The sequence below is a fragment of the Marmota monax genome, unplaced genomic scaffold, assembly GCF_021218885.2.
Source record: "Marmota monax isolate L192 unplaced genomic scaffold, Marmota_monax_Labrador192_F-V1.1 WCK01_AAM20220418_F8-fsc00051, whole genome shotgun sequence".
In the NCBI taxonomy this organism is placed as follows: Eukaryota; Metazoa; Chordata; class Mammalia; order Rodentia; family Sciuridae; genus Marmota; species Marmota monax.
Genome location: NW_026695202.1, coordinates 13,037,235 through 13,054,992, shown reverse-complemented (window position 1 = coordinate 13,054,992; position 17,758 = coordinate 13,037,235). Strand labels below are relative to the sequence as shown.

At 40.4% G+C, this 17,758-nt stretch overlaps 1 protein-coding gene across 8 annotated transcripts in view; it reads right to left on the bottom strand.

Annotated features, from left to right (window-relative positions):
- Positions 1 to 17,758, bottom strand: part of Mei1 (meiotic double-stranded break formation protein 1) — an 80,288-nt gene that overhangs the window by 59,795 nt on the left and 2,735 nt on the right. For 5 of the 8 annotated variants that reach the window (XM_046429567.2, XM_046429569.2, XM_046429570.2 and 2 more), the window contains exons 2-6: positions 17,193 to 17,316; positions 16,266 to 16,316; positions 5,464 to 5,537; positions 3,065 to 3,170; positions 2,300 to 2,503 (exon numbers count right to left, since the gene is read on the bottom strand). In XM_046429567.2, the coding sequence (XP_046285523.1) occupies positions 2,300 to 2,503; positions 3,065 to 3,170; positions 5,464 to 5,537; positions 16,266 to 16,316; positions 17,193 to 17,316 (559 nt within the window). Of the gene's footprint in view, positions 1 to 2,299; positions 2,504 to 3,064; positions 3,171 to 5,463; positions 5,538 to 16,265; positions 17,168 to 17,192; positions 17,317 to 17,758 lie in introns of those variants that run through there. The other 3 variants (XM_046429573.2, XM_058574266.1, XM_046429574.2) reach the window with 3 other exon arrangements.

Below are 17,758 nucleotides of genomic sequence, written 5' to 3'. Positions count from 1 at the left end.
CAACTACAGAAAATATTTAAAAAGAAAAAAAGAGTCAGGGATGTAACTCCATAATGAAATGTCTCTGGGTTAAATTTCTAGAACCCTCCCCCTAAAAAAAAAGTCACACAAAGTTGAGCACTGTGGTGCACACCTGTACTCCCACCTACTCAGGAGGCTGAGGCAGGAGGATTGCTTAAGCCAGGAATATAAAGGTTAGCCTGGGCAACATAAAACGACACCATCTCAAAACAAACAAAAAATAAAAATGAGTCACACAAATGATTACTTAACAATTGTGATGAATGATACAAATGAAGAATGGCCAGACTTTTGAAAATGTATACAGGAGGATCTAACTAAGTGTAGGGATCAGTAAAGCCTTCACCAGCAAGTTAAAGTTCAGCCTGAAGGATAATTAGGTGAAACTATGTGAATAGGAAAAGCGAAGGGAACAACATTCCAGAAACTGAAAAAAAACCACAGTGGTTGAAAGAAATTTAAAAATCCAGAAATGATGACTGAGAGGTCATTATACTATAAAAGCCCCTATAAACAATGTTAGGGATTCTGATCATTATACTGGAAATCATGGGAAGCCACCAACACATTCTGCATAATACATAACTTAGTTAACAGGTGAGCAAACACTGCTTGTCAGAATATTAAAAATTAATCCTAAATATGGTGGGGGAAAAAAGCTCAAGGGATTTGTAGGGAATTGGGGGAAGAATCTAATCCAGCCTGAGGCCTTGGGGAAGGCTTCTAGAAAGAGAAGATATCTGAACAAATCTTGAAGGATGAGAACCTGAAACAAGAGCCAACTACTGGGTAGAAAAAAGAATATACAAAGGCATGAGAGTCTGGTGTATTCCTGGAGAAACATTCAGTTTAGAAAGGCTGTTGTGAGGGCTGGGATTGTGGCTCAAGGTAGAGCACCTGCCTAGCACATGTGAGGCACTGAGTTTGATCCCAAGAACTACATAAAAACAAATAAAATAAAATAAGGGTATTGTGTCCATCTACAACTAAAAATAAATATTAAAAAAAAAGAAAGTCTGTTGTGAGTGCAGAATAAGGAGAGGGAAAACCTGGATAAGGATTAGATCACAAAGAGCTTAGAAGGATCCAGATTTTTAAGGATAAATGAATAAGATAATATATATCAGCCCCATAGTACTTAATGGTTCAAAGGATGTGACCGCACACCTAGCTGGGGGTCAGGGCAAGAAGGAAAGGTTCCAGACAAGAGGTGGTATTTAAAACAGGAATCCCCAGCTAATAAAACTGAGACTTCCCTCTGCTATGCACTGGCTAGCTTGGAGACCAACCAGGGACTCAATTTAGGGCCCTTTCTTACCCACTTTAGCTCTAAAATGCCCAATTCCAAGATACCATGTATTCAGGTGTTATTCTGGTGCACCTCTGTGCCAGCACTCATCATACTGGACTGTCCATGTCTGTCTCTCACATTGGTCCATGAGCTTCCCAAGGACAGAAGTCAGCTCTGACCTCAGAGCTGACCAACACAGAGCCTGATGCAGAACAAATGCTCACTATATATGTTTGGACTGTTCAAAACAGAGCTCTTAACCCAAATTGTGATGAACCACCATCACTCATAGACTATGCTTTTCCCTATAGCTCCTGCTCTGAAATAGACCCTCATTCATTCACCAATCACAGTGCACATCTTCTTTACGTAAAATATGAAAACTGGGGTTAGTGTTGTAGCTCAGTGGTAGAACACATGCTTAGCATGTACAAAACCCTGAGTTCAATCCCCAGCATCAAAACTTAGAATGGAATAAAATACGGAAGTTTCCTTCTCAGAAGCATCTTGTAGTTCTTTTGTATTTATGTAAGTAAATAATAGAACAAGAGGATGGAAGTTGGTACTGAGGCTCCTAAAGAGCCTTGAAGAAGAAGAAGAGAAACCTAGACTCTACCTTGGAGTCAAAATAGGACCATGGAAAATTTTTCTGGCTAGGAAAGTGAATGTATAGTGGATATAAGCTGTAGAGTCTTAAGATTAACTTAGCAGCAAGTATAGGATGCACAAGAATAGGCAGTAAAGACCCAAAGCAGAAAAACTGTTGTCCTACTTTCCTTCCTCTTTTTCTCCCAAAGGCAACATTCTTAAGAAGCCACACTGACTTGACTCTAGGCATTTTTCACAGTCTATGCATCTGATCTCCAAACTCCTGGATTCTACCTTTTGCATAACAGCAAATTTCCCCACCACTAGAGCATCCAATATCTCAAGTCCTCAAGCAAAACCTCAGAAACTTGTTCTTTTTTCTCCAACTCCATGTCTCACCCAAGCAGTTGATCTGGAGCTCCTTAGTCTGGGCACCTTCCAGGGTAGAAAGAAAGAGAGGACACAGCTTCTCCCGGAAATGGCCTGAAAGCATCTCAGCAGCCATGGGTGAGGAGTAGAGCTTCCCATACAAGTAACAGACAGAAGCTTGAACCCCTTCATTGGGGTATACCAAGCCTCTCAGCAGATGCTTCATCAGGCCACCTGTCCAGAAAACAATCAAAGAGCAGGGAGAAATCAATCCCTGGATACCATCCCTATCAACTGCCACCTGAAACTCTAAACTCTTATTCCCAATGAGGCAATTCCCTATAACCGCCCTGCCCCCAACACACACACAATAAATACTTTCTGGGTGCTTCATCAAGAGAAAACCAAAAAGAAAAGAAAATAGAAAGCAAAGTTTAACCAAGTTAAGCAATCTTTCCTGGGATAGATCCTCCATAAGATATTTACTTTCATTTCAATTATGAAAAAGAAGTGCTTCTATATTCCAGAATTCATTCCTCCTTCCACTCAAAAGGAAGGATATAGTAAGTATCAGTTTATGTTAAAAGAATGAATATACTTGCCCAAGACCAGATTTTAAAAATTGACCTCTTTCAAACTGTCCAACTTGGAGCACATTTTGCAGATGTGGATACTAAAGGCTAGAGAAGGAGAGTAATGACTTTCCAGATGAATACAGTGAATGGGCCACCCAGATTGGCAGTATGACCAAAGCAGGCAAAGGGTAGGGATGGATCTTCCCCATAGGTCACTCACCATGCTCCATTACAAGCTTGTCTGCCAAGGCAGGGATGGTATCCACCAACTTGCCAAGAAGAGTCAGGGTGGCCGGGCTGCCTTGCATGGAGGGCATGCTACACAGCTACAGAAAGTGAACATACTCCGCTGTCAGTTAGAATCAGGATAGACTGCCCACAAAAACAGATCTTGCCCTATCCACCCCAATGCCTGTATTATGTACGTCTCTCATTACAATTGGCTTTTTAAAACTAAGTATCCATCTCACTAAACTGGAAACTCCCAGAGGAAAGACACTGACTCAAATTCCTCTCAGAGTCCTTAGTACATATCTAGCTCAGTACTCGTTAAACTGAATAAAAATTAGAAAATATTAGGATGGAGTTATAGCTGTAAGTAGAGTAGTAGAGTGGTAGAGCTTGCCTAGCATTAGTGAGGCACTGGGTTCAAATATCAGCATAATAAATAAATAAATATATAAATAAATAAATGTCCATCAACCACAAAAAAAATTTTTGGGCTCGGGATGTGGCTCAAGTGGTAGCGCACTCGCCTGGCGTGCGTGAGGCACTGGGTTCGATCCTCAGCACCACATAAAAATAGAGTGAAGATATTGTGTCCACCTAAAACTAAAAAATAAACATTTAAAAAATATATATTTTAAAAAATTTTTTAAATATTTTAAAAATTAGGAAATATTTCCTCCTATAGAACCAGAAACAAGGGTGAAAGGTGGAAATGTCATAAAGACAAAACTGCTCAGTGCAGAAATAAAATAATAAAATTATCATCAGCATTACTATGGCTACTAATATTGAGCAATCTATGTGCCAGACATAATGCTTAATGCTTTATAGTGGGAGTCAACAGTAAATATTTCACCTCTCCTACTGACTAGTTATACCACTTTGGGCAAGACTCCTAACTCCTCTATTAGGAAATAACAAATAGCACCACCTTCATTGGGTTGTTGGTGGAAATAGATAAGTTTGTGCATATAAAGCACCTAACACCTGAGTGTGGTAGCACACAAATGTAATCCCAGTGAACTCCAATAGGAGGATCGAAAGTTCAAGGCCAGCCTCGGCAACTTAGCAAAATCCTGTCTTAAAATAAAAATTAAAAAGTATTGGGGATGTTAAATCATCAGTACCAAAAATAAATAAATAAAAGAATAAATCATCTAACAGTGCCTAGTATATAGAAAGTGCTCTATAAATGTTAAATGCTATATTCATGATGATAAGTACCAATCTAAGCAATTATGAATTTAATCTGATATATTATTAATCACAAAGTAATTACAATAATTTAAATAAAATTTATAGTTAATGCTTTATTATTGATTGTGTTAAGATGAACATTTATATTTTACAAAATAAAAAAAAAGTGACTCGGGCTGGGGTTGTGGCTCAGTGGTAGAGCTTGCCTAGCATGTGTGAGGCATTGGGTTCAATTCTCAGCACCACAAAAAAAATAAATAAATAAAACAAAGGTATCGTGTCCATTAAAAAATAAATTAAAAAGTGACTCTAATATTATTCCTCATCTTAAACATAATAAAAAATTTGCTATTTATTCTTTTATTATGTTGAAGAAAGCATGCCCACTTAATTCTTACCTTAGAAGCTGATAAAAGCAAATGCCTTCCGTACAAAGCAATGTACACAATTCAAAGCCAAATAAAAACACTAAACCAAAATAGTGAACATATTTCCTTGATTAATACATCAAGGAAATCTGTATTGTATTTAGAAAGATACAAAGAATGGGTCATGGGATGACTGAGCCAGAAAGATGGGACTTCATCTCATGGAAATAGCACTTGGCAGACTGAAGGGAGAGGAATACCTTGAAAGCTGCAAAGAGTGTTGGAACAGAATGAAAAGCCCCAAATCCTAGCTGTGGCTCTTTCTTCCACCAACTCAGTGACTTCAAGAGTCCCTTTTCCTTTTTGGATTTCAATCTCCCCACCTATTCAAAAAGGGATTGGGGGCTGGGGCTGTAGCTCAGTGGTACAGCGCTCACCTAGCATGCAGGGGGCACTGGGTTCGATCCTCGGCACCACATAAAAATTAAATAAGATACTATGTCGACTAAAACTAAAAAAATATTTTTTTTAAAAAAAAAAAGGGATTGGATCAGCTCTAACAGAAGTTGGAGGTTCTGAGGGGCCTCAAGAACCCACAACTTGCTGGGTACAGTGACTCACACCTGTAATCCCAGAAGCTCAGAGGCTGAGGCAGAAGGATGGCAAGTTCAAAGCCAGCCTCAGCAACTCAGCAAGGCCCTAAGCAATTTAACAAGACCCTGTCTCAAAATAAAGAATAAAAAGGGCTGGGGATGTGGCTCAGTGGTTAAGTGCCCCTAGGTTCAATCCCCAGTACCAAAAAAAGAACCCACAGCAGTATACTGACCTCTCTGTGGCACTCATCTAGTAGGCAATGGACAGTCTGCTCCTGCTTCAGCTGTGTCACAAGCTGGATAAGAACTGAGGAGACATGACAGCAACACTGAGCAGAACACACCCCCAGCTCATAATTCACCTCACAACTCTTCGGGTCAAAGTCAGTGTAGGGCAGTGACATGCTTGGTTTAAGTGTCTTTTCTGTCTCTGCCATTAAATTATGAGTGTACATGCAAACTAAAGGATTTCAGGCTCCTTCGTTGTTTTATATGAGTGGTTCTCAACTCAGGCTGCACATTAGAATCACCTAGGAAGCTTTTAAGTATATACACTAATGTCCAGGTCCCAGCCCAAACCAATTAAATTAGAATCTCTAAGAAAAAAGCCCAAGCATCTTTATATTTTTTTTAAAAAAATCTTTTTCTTTAGATTTTAGTTTTGGTCAAAGTTATAGAAGCATATTTTTAGACTCTATTTTTATATCTTTATTTATTCATTTATTATTTTTATGTGATGCTAAGGATCAAACCCAGGGCCTCCTCACATGTGTAAAACAAGTGCTCTATCACTATGCCACAGCCCCAGCCCCACATCTTTACATTTTAAACATGAAGAACTACAGATATATACTTGAATATATATTTAAATATCTTATAATATACTTGTATATTTATATAATGCATATTAATAGTTTATAAATGCTTTTACTAGAGCTGGGGTTGTGGCTTAGTGGTAGAGCACTTGCCTAGCACATGTGAGGGCCTGGGTTCGATCCTCAGCATCACATAAAAAATAAATATATAAAATAAAGGTATTGTGTCTAACTATAACTAAAAAATAAATATAAAAATATTTTTTTGCTAGTGACTTGGGAGGCTTAGGCAGGAGGATTACAGGTTTGAGGCCAGCCTCAACAACTTAGTGAGGTCCTAATCAACTTAATGAGACCCTGTCTCAAAATTTAAAATATAAAGAGCTGGGGATGTGGCTCTGTGGTTAAGAGTCCCTGGATTCAACCCCAGTACCAAAAGAAAAAAAAATGTTTTCTCATATAAAAATTGATGTATATTTCTAAAGTTATCCAGGTAAGTCTCTTTATGTTTTATTTATTGATGTATTTGTTTGTTTTTGGTACCAGGGATTGAACCCAGGGGCACCTAACCACTGAGCCACAAACCTAGCCCTTTTTATTTTGAGACAGAGTCTCACTGAGTTGCCTAGGGCCCTGCTAAGTTGCTAAGGCTGGTTTTGAACTCACAGTCCTCCTGTCTCAGCCTCCTGAGCTGCTGGAATTACAGGTGTGTGTGCCACCATGCCCAGCAGGTAAGTCTCTTATGAAGCCAGAGTTAAAAACTAATACTTTGTATTACCTCTATTTTTCCCTTCCTCAGAGCCTGCTCCTTTATATACTAAAAAAAAAAATGCCAATTATTATTATTTCTCAGCTTCAAATCTACTTTTCTGTATGGTGTTTCTGCTAGTGTCTTAGAGAAGTGGAGTGGAGACTGGATCCTCAAGGCTGAAAAGCTGCTAACAAGATGTAGCAGCTGATATGGGAAGTTTCTGTCACTGCCAGATAAAGAAGCAGCTTTCGGGCTGGGGATGTGGCTCAAGCGGTAGCGCGCTCGACTGGCATGTGTGCGGCCCGGGTTTGATCATCAGCACCACATACAAACGACGATGTTGTGTCTGCCAATAACTAAACAATAAATATTTAAAAAAAAAAAAAGAAGCAGCTTTCTAGGTAATACTCCAAGAAACAGAAAATGAGCAGGAAGCAAACAGGAATCATGAGGAAATAGCAAGTTCTTCTCGGTCCACCCTTGCATCTCCCTCTAGTGCCTGCCACCTCAGTAAAGTTCTTAAGGTCTAATTATGGACCAACAAGAAGCTGATGGCAGCAAGATTATAACCCTATTCAAGTGTATCCCTGAAAGAAAATTAAGGGTAACCTCCACCCAATGGTCAGAATTTCAAGTGGTTCATATGTTGTCCGGACTGAGATGGTCGGAAGTACATACAGACCACATTGATTAATGGGCAGCTGTTGTTTGGCTGGCTGGTCATGGACTTGGGGAAGACAGAATTGGTGGCAATGAGGTCTGAAAAAGAAGATGGACCTTTCAGAGTGGGGACAAAATATGAAGACATATATGTCCTATGTGAATACTCCCTAAGGAATTTCTACTACAAAAGACATTTTGTTTTCTTAGTGCTGGGGATTGAGCCCAGGGGCACTTAACCACCGATTCACATCTCCAGTCCTTAGGGTCCCACTAATTGCCTGGGCTGGCATTGAGCTTACTATTCTCCTGCCTCAGCTTCCCATGTCACTTGTATTACAAGCATGCACTGCCATGCCCAGCAAGTACTACAGAGGAGGTTCTGAACAATCAGGTGGACAAACTGGCAAAGGAGATGGATGTCAGTCCTCCTGTTTCCCTAGCTACCTCACGATTCATTCATGAGATATAAATCCAAGTACCAAATGGCTATGGTAGCATAATTGAAAGCTATGTAGTCTCAACAACATGAATTTCCTCTCATCAAGGCAGAATTGATTACTGCTACCATGGTATGCCTAAATGGCCTTCGGCAGAGATCTATATTAAGCCCCCAATAAGGGACCATTCACCACGTGAGGAGATCAGCCAGTCACGTGGTGTCAGATGGATTATACTATAGCCCTTCCATCATGGAGGGGCACAGATTTGTCCTCACTGGAATAGACATGTATTCTGAATATGAGTTTGCCTTCTCAAGCCATAATACTTCTTCCAGCAACACATTTGTAAACTTATAACTTTACCTGGAATATCTTGTTCATTGTTACAGTGTTCCACACAATATCACTTTGGTCAAGGAACTCACTTCACAGTAAGAGCAGTGTAGCAAGGTACTCATACTCTTGTCCCATATTCTGTCAACAGAACCAGCTAGCCTAACAGAACGTGGAAGGGCTCTGAAGAAAGCTATGGCATTACTTGGAAGATACCTGAAAAGATTGGTTTCTATCTTACATGAAATATATTCCTTGAATCAGTGATTAACATAAGGTGCTGTCTTTCCCATAGCAGAACACTTGGGGCAGGGAATCAATGGGTGAAGTGAGATCACTCCTCTTACTATAACACTTAATAACTTGTTGCAGAATTTTTGTATCAGATTTGCTGTTAGGACTTCCATATGCCATATAAAACACCACAGATGGGGTAGCTTAAACTATATAAGCTTATTTTCTCACAGTTCTGGAGGCACCCAAGATCAATTTATCAGCAGATCTGGTTACTTCTGAAGCCACTCTCCTTGGCTTGCTAATGCCTGCCTTCTCACTGTGTCCTCACATGACTTTTCTTTGTGCATGTGTACCCCTTGTGTCTTTGTATTTTCAAACATCCTCTTCTTATAAGATCACTAGTCAGATTGGACTAGGGCCCACCCTAATGGCCTCATTTTAACCTATCACTTCTTTTTTTTTAATATTTATTTTTTAGTTGGACACAATATCTTTATTTTATTTATATGTGGTGATGAGGATTGAACCCAGGGCCTCGAACACACTAGGCGAGCGCTCTACCGCTGAGCCACAACCCCAGCCCTAACCTATCTCCCAATACACTCACATTCTGAGGTACATTCACATTATGGGAGTTAGGGCTTTAACATGAATTTTAGGGTAATTCAATTCAGCTCACAACCTATCCTATTCCACAACTTTGAATTATGTTAGTTTAAAGTTCTTAGTTCCTAAGGGAAAGATGCTTCCATGAGAGAACACACAATAGTTTCATTAAATTAGAAGTCATAACTATCATCTGGACATTTTGAGCTCCTTATGCCAATAGAAAGAAGGGATCATTCTAGAACCTGGAGTAATTGATCTAGAAAACACAGGGAGGGCTAGGGTTGTGGCTAAGTAGTGGAGTGCTTGCCTGGCACGTGTGAGACACTGGGTTTGCTCCTCAGCACCACATAAAAATAAATAAATAAATAAAATAAAGGTATTGTGTCCATCTACAACTAAAAATATATATTTAAAAAAAAAGGAAAACTGTATTTCTACAAACAAGGGCAAAAAGGAATATGTCTGCAACCAGGGATAATCTAGGATGACTCTTATTACTTTCATATTCAATAGTAAACATTAAGGAAAAACTTTAACAATCAAAAAAGACAAAGCCAGGGCCGGACATGGTGATACAGGCCTATAATCCCAGCAACTTGGGAAGCTGAGGCAGAAGGATCCCAAGTTCAAGTCCAGCCTCAGCAACTTAGCAAGACTCTGTCTCAAAATAAAAATGGTTGGGGATTTAGCTCAGTAGTAAAGTACCTCTGAGCTAGATACATCCCCAGTCATTTTTATTCCCAGAAATAGATAGATAGACAGATAGACAGACAGACCGACAGACAAATGGCAGAGACTCTGAAGATTCAGACCTTTCAGAAATGAAGTTTTTGGGTTACCCGGTCAGGTAAATATCCTGACCGGGTAAGATCCTGGCTGAAAGCAAAGGAAAGATAGAACTGGTATCATTAACAAGGAAATTATAAAATTAACCACACACTTGTAACTACTTATAGAAATGATTATAGTAACTTTTCATGTGTGCATATTAACTATTTCTTCTTTTCCTTTTTTTTTTTTTTTTTGGTATGGGGATTGAACACAAGGGTGGTCTTATCACTGAGCTACATCCCCAGCCCTTTTTTTTCTTTTTTTTTTGAGATTACAGGTGTGGGATTATAGGAATATGCCAATGTGCCCAGTTCCTCTTTTCCTTCTTATTTATAAAAGTTTTGTTGAAATTTAACTTTGAAATGTAGTCTTTAGGTAATGGAATATACAGATGGAACTGTGACTGAATTTGATAATAATTATCATGCCCCAGAAATATATGTTATGATGGATTCATTTATATATCCAGAAATTAAAATAATTATTATTGAACTTTTCATCTCCTTATATTGGAGATAGTGAAAATGGCTTTGTTTGTAAGAAGTATATTGTCATGGTTCTAAGGGAGTTCAAATATGTGCAGAAGGAGTGTTGATACCAAGTAGCCAAAGGGATGAACAGAGCCAATTATTAAGCTATTATCTTTGAGCTTCAAAGCCACCCGTGGTAGTCAGCTTTCCATCTCTATAACAAAGAACTGAGAAAAATCAACTTAAAAAAGGAAAGATTTATTTTGGCTCACAGTCTTAGAGGTTGAAGTCCATGGTCACTTGGTCCTGTTGTTTCTGGAACTACTGTAAGGCAGTACCTCATGGCAGAAGAGCATGGTAGAGGAAAGCAGCCAGAAAGCGTTGTGAGGAGGGGGTAGGAACAAGAGATACCCTTCAAGAACACACCACCATGACATACTTTTTCCAACCAGCATGTATCTTCTAAAGTTTCTACTACCTCTCAGTAGTACCACCAGCAGGGGTGCAAGCCTTCAACCCAAGATCCAAACTACAATATTCTAACCCTGGCCCCAAAAGGTTAATGCCCATCAAACAATAAAAAATGCATTCAGTCCATCTCTAAGTGTCTCCACAGACTTAAAAGTTCCATCATGGTTCAAAAGTTGAAGTCCAAAGTCTCCTCTGAAATTTAAAACAAACTCCTGAGAGTTCCTGTAAAAATCAAAAAACAAGCTGGGCAGAGTAGTACACAGCTGCAATCCCAATAACTTGGGATGTTGAGACAAGAGGATTGCAAGTTCAAGGCCAGCCTGGGCAACTTAGCAAGATCTTTTCTCAAAATTAAAAAAATTGGGGGGCGGGGGTTGTGGCTCAGTGGTAGATCACTTGCCTAGCATGTGTGAGGTATTGGGTTCAATTCTCAGCACCACATAAAAAATAAACAAATGGGGCTAGGGTTGTGGCTCAGCAGTGGAGTGCTCGCCTAGCACATGCAAGGCCCTGGGTTAGATCCTCAGCACCACATAAAAATAAATGAACAAAATAAAGGTATTGTGTCCAACTAAAAAATAAATATTAAAAAATAATAAAATAAATAAATAAACAAATGAAATAAAGGCATTGTGTCCATCAATAACTAATAAAATTATTATTTTTTTAATTTTAAAAAATTTAGCCTGGCACAATGGCACATGCCTGTAATCCCAGCAGCTACAAAAGCTGAGGTAGGAGGATCGCAAGTTCAAAGCCAGCCTCAGCAGCAGTGAGATGCTAAGCAGCTCAGTGAGTCACTATCTCTAAATAAAATACAAAATAGGGTTGCAGATGTGGCCCAGTTGCCAAGGGCCCCTGAGTTCAATCCCCAGTATGGCCCAAAATTTTTAAAAATTAAAAAGGACTGAGGATGTAGCTCAATAGTAGGTCCACCTGGGATCAATCCCCAGTACCAAAAAAAAAAAAAAAAAAAAAAACATTAAAAACAAGTTATATAATTCCAACATGCAATGGTATAGGGAAAACATTCCAATTCCAAAAGGGAGGAACAGAATAATAAGGAAGGGCCAGACCAAAGCAAGACCAAATCAAGCAGGGAAAAAAAGTCCGTAGCTCCATGTCTTGCACTGGAGCACACAGGTGACACGGTGTGAACTCCATAGGGCTTGGGCAGCCTGCCCCTACAGCTTTGCCAGCTACAGGCCACATGATCACTTATTTGGGCTGTCTTTGGTCATTGTCTGCAGCTTTCCTCATGTTCCTGGCCTATCTAATGCACTGGGTTCTTCACTGTGGCTTCTGCTTCACTCTCACAGCTTCATATACTGCCCTCTCAGGGAACACCTGGGGGACTCCCACCCTGCACATACTGCCTAGCTTTTCAGGCTTTCCTATGGAAGCCCAGTGACTCTTTCATTCTTCATGCCTGCAAAATCAACACCACATGGATGACATCAGTGTCGGATGCCAGAAAAAGCAGAAGCCAGACCCCACTGGACCATGGCTACAGCAATCTCTGAGCCCTGGATGGCTGAGTATGATGAAAGAAATCCTGAGGAAACAACTTTCTATGAGGCCCGGAAAGCAAGACACTCCAGTGCTCTCTTACTGAAGCAAAGCCTTTCAAAAGTTTAAACTTTTATACCCTTGAATCTGGATGGGTGGGATTTGGTCAATTCCAGAGATGTTCTCAAGGCATCTTTCCTACCGTCCTGGTGCAAAGTACTTGGCTTCCTTTTAACAGTGCTAATCTCTTCAGTAATGACACTTTCCTTGGCCTTAATTTACATGCAATTCTTTTCTGCCAAACTGCAAGTTTTTCAAAACATTTTATTCTGTTCTTTGCTCTTGATTTTTACTGAAACTCTGAATAAAGCTAACAATACCCATGCTACCACTTGAATGTTGTGCTGTCTTGAAATTTCCTTCATCAGACTAATCAGTTCATCATCTTTAAACTTAGCCTCACACAGTCTCAGGGCATAAACAAAATATAAACAAGTTCTTTTCCATAGTTTAACTCATATGGTCTCTACTCCAATTCCCAATGGAGTCCTCATTTCCATCTTAAAAATCTCATGAGCCCTCTTTATGGTCTATATTCATATCTGCCGTCTGGTCTTCCAAGCTCACACCAGAATCTTTCATTCAGTTCTGCTTACATTTTAGGGCTTCTCTATCCTGCACTTCCAAACTCCTCCCAAAATCCCAGTTCCAAAGGCTTCTGAACCACATGGTCAGATATAATCTCGGCAAACATCTCACTTCTGGTACCAGTTTTGTGTTAGTCAGCTTTCTTTTTCTTTTTTTTTGTTTTTTAAGGTGTAGATGGACACAACACAATGCATTTATTTTTTATGTGTTGCTGAGGATCGAACCCGGATCTCGCCCGTGCTAGGCGAGCACTCTACCGCTGAGCCACAATCCCAGCCCTGTTACTCAGCTTTCTATTGCTATGACAAAAGACCTGATAAAAACAACTTAAAAAAAGGTAAGATTTATTTATTTGGTTCATGGTTTCAGAGATTTCAATCCAGAGCTGGGGACGGGGCTCAGTGGTAGAGCATTTTCTTGACATGTGTGTGAGGTCATGGGTTTAATGCCCAGCACCATCAAAAAAAAAAAAAAAAATCAGATTTCAATCCATAGTCACTTGGCTCCATTGTTTCTGGGCCTGTGGTGAGACAGCACATCATGGTGGAAATCAATGGCAGAGAAAAGCTGCTTATCCCACGTCAGCCAGGAAACAGAGGGAAACAAAGAGAGAAAAGAGGAAGGCACAACATAAACCCTTTGAGGACATGCCCCCAATGACCTCCTTCCTTCAATTAGGCCCCATCTCCTAAAATTTCTACTACCTCCCAATGGTATCACCAGCTGGGACTAAGTCTTCAACATATGAGCTTTTGGGGGACATTCCAGATCCAAGCTATGATACCATCCTTCTATACTTCTCTTTGGGATACTGGGGTTGAAACTCTGCAAACCACATTTCTTTGCTAGCTGGCCCCCATTAAGTTCTGCCAACAGGCAACAGAAAGAGATGGCAACTTGTAGGAAGAAGGGACCTACTCCTTCCTCTTTGTTTCATCTGGCTTTACTGTTTGTTTACTGTCTGCTTCCTAGTCCTATGAGTATTGGCCTAACACTTCTTTATTCAGGCAATATGGCTGCCTTCCCATAACAACAGCTGAATACAGTCTGTAGTTTTTCCAGAACCACCTTCATTTCAACCCTCTTCCCCCAGATATATCCCTTTTAACAGGTGAGTGCCCCCCCCCCCGAGGGCTGGGTCCCAGGCCAGAGGACTGCGGTCACAACTGGACACTAGAGCAGAGTCTTCTCAGGTCAGGGAGCCCAATGCCAAAATAAAAGTGTCTCCGTTTACTTTGCTACGATGTTGCCGGCAGCCAGCGCGTGACAGCGGGGCTGTCGAATGGGCAGCTGGGTCCCTTCCCTCCTGCGGAAGTGAGAGGAGGACAGTCCTTCAGGCTGCTGCCTTCACAGCCGGGCCTGCCCTTCTGAGGTGAGACGCTGGGCTCAGACCTCCCCGTGTCCCCTCAGGTAAGGGCAGAGGGTCCCCAGCAAAGGAGCTAGAATGTGCTGCGCTCGGGCCTGCTGCAGGCTGTGGACAGCCACGGGGAGTCCAGACTGCCTGCAAGTGGCCAGTCCTTGCTCCTCTGTCAGAGTAAAGGTGTGCGTGTGTGTGTGTGTGTGTGTGTGTGTGTGCGTGGGGGAGGGAGGGCTGAGACGTGCACATGGGAGAACATTCTACTCAGGCCAAGGGATAAAGAAATGGCAGCCTCTCCTTTTTTTCATGTTATTAAAAATCCTTTTCTGACACCACTCCCAGCTTCATGCCTTGGGCAGGAGGTCTAGGGCAGGGCTACCTTTGTGTAACTATGAGAAGGTCAGTGTGCCAGTTATCTATTGCCACAGATGCCATGCAGGTGTTATCCCCAAGCTCCGAGGTTTGTTTTATCATCGCTCATTTATTCCCTTTATTTATTTAGGGTACAGGGTTGAACTCAGGGACATTCGACCACTGAGTCACATCTCCAGCCCTATTTTGTATTTTATTTAGAGACAGGGTCTCACTGAGTTGCTTGGCACCTTGCTTTTGCTGAGGCTGGCTTTGAACTCACGATCCTCCTGGGATCCTTCCTCCAAACTCAAAGACCCAGCAACATCCAAGTAGCATCCCCTGAGTTTCATATATGGGACCCCTCCTCCATACTTCTGAGTTTTAACTTTTTAGTCTCTTCTCTTTGCTTTCCCAGCCTCAGAGGTAGAAGCAACTTTCTGTAATTGCTAAATCTATAAAAACTTGTTTTATTTTTGCCTCTTCAGTTATCTATTTAACAATTCAAAAATTCTTTGAAGTATTTTCCCCCTGTTAAAATAACTGGTATGGGGGGCTGAGGTTGTAGCTCAGTAATGGAGCATTTGTCTTACACAACATTAAAAAAATAAACAAAGGCATTGTGTCCATCTACAACTAAAAAAACATTTTTAAAAATAACTGGTATGGGGTTGTGACTCAGTGGTAGAGTGCTTGCCTAGCAAGTGTGAGGCACTGGGTTCGATCCTCAGCACCACATGAAAATAAAAAATAACTGGTATAGGCTTGTCACAGTGGCACATGACTATAATACCAGCATCTCAGGAGGCTGAAGCAGGAGGATCACGAGTTCAAAGCCAGCCTCAGCAAGAGCAAGGCACTAAGCAACTCAGTGAGACCCTGTCTCTAAATAAAATACAAAATAGGGCTGGAGATGTGGCTTAGTGGTTGAGTGTCCCTGAGTTCAATCCCCAGTACCCCCCACCAAAGAAATCAATAACTGGTATGGTTCCTGGATCCTAAACAGTATAGTTCTCTCTTTATAAGACTCCACCCACCCAATGCTCTTGACTTCTTTCTCTATGGGCCCCTTTATAAGTTAACATATGCACTTCCTCAGCTTTAATCACCATCTGTGTGCACACAAATTTCAATAAATCAATGTGAAAATATAAAAATAAAAATAGTTAGGCTGGGGATGTAGCTCAAGCATGGTAGAATATTTGCCTAGCACATACAAGGCCACAGATTCAATCCCCAACATGGCAAAAACAAACAAAAAAGTTTAGTACCGTGTCTTTATAATAGCACTAACCAACTAGTTATTTACCAATCAATCTCTTCTCCAAATTGTAAACTCTTAGCAGGCAGAGACCACATCTTATCCATCTATATATCCCTAGCCTGATATAGTATCTAGCACAGAGTAGATGCCCAATAAAGAAATGTAGAATTTTAATGATTAACAACTAATTGAGTTCTCCTTATCTGTCTCTAACTGGGCAATTTCACAAGTAATGAAGCTACAATTCAAGTTAATACTCCCAGATTTCAATGCAGTTTCACCTTACCTTCAATACAGAGGTCTGTTACATTCCCATCTTCTACATTGCATAACAGTCCTTGGCGCAGAGGGAAGTAATAAAAGAGTGGTTAATGGTTCTCTTTTAAGAGAAACAAACCCACAAAGCTATGCTGCAGATTCTAAAACTAGCAACCTTAAGCAATGTCCCAGTTAAATTCTACCCTTAACATCAAACACTTAGAATTTCAATGACCTACTCTAGCTTTAAAAAGATGAGAACTGTTAATGTGGCACAGCAGAAAAACTGTGTGCTCTAGAGTCTGTGACAGATCTAGGGTAAAATTCCAGCTCTGCCATTTGTTTATGACCTCCCTGAGCCTTGAGGATCATCCTATCTTCCTTAAATATTGCCTTGGCAGTGAAAAGGCTGAAAAGCTTCTAACATAGAGAAGCACCCAATACAAATTAAATGCCCTCTTCCCAAAAATGATTCATTCCACTGGAAATCAAAATCATATTAAAAGATGAGACCTCAGGTACAATTTAATCTGTTTCATTTTACACATGAAGAAGCATGTGTTCCCTCAGGCACAGGAGAAACATGTTTGTAAGGCACAAGAGAAGTGAATTAACTTGATCAGTCACATCAAGGGCAGCCAATTCCATTCCAAGCCTTCTGATCCTGTGAAAAATCTAGACTGCACTCTTTGAAGAATTATGTATTTCCCATACTCATCTTCACATTTTTACTAACCTTTTAGATCTAGTAAGGCTAATTACCATAAAAGATAGCTGTATCACCTATCTTTGAAAGGGGGCCATATCTCCATCATTATGACAAAACAATGGGCTGATAAACTGTTATAATACAAAAAGTCTAAATCATTATCCCAAGATCATTCCCCAAGATCCCCAAAAATAAATACACATGCTATCCACACAAAAGTCATGCTAAGTTTCCTTTTAATCTCACCAAAAAGGATATTTATGAAGTGAATGCAGACTCTCTGATCCTGAGCCACCAGCTGTGTGACCAGGGAGGCATGCCTCACAAGGGCATCTCGAAAGCAGGATAACACATACTTCTTGCGCACCAACTTTGAGCAAATAGAGAAAAACATTCAACAGCAATCAAATCTCAGTCATTCTGAACCCAACTGGAATTCCCAAGTACAATTACAAGATGGTATTAGAGTGGTCATCTAAACTACAACGAGATCCATACTCCCTACAGGGAGCAAGAGCATTGTTTCAATTAGGGAATTCATGTGTTCATACATTGAATTATATGCAAGCTGAGATTCTTATCCTGTATTTACATAGCACTTTACTCTTCACAAATCATTCTTTTGTCCACCAACTCATTTAAGCCTAACAGGTTAATGAAGCAAGAAAAAAAAATATTATCACCATTTCAGAGATGAGAAAACAAAGACTTAGACTTTCCCAAGGACTCAAAACTAAATCTTCACCAGTTCTTGCTCAGGGATCATTCATAAGCTTCCAGAGCTAGGTACAGAAAAGAACATCCTTCCATTC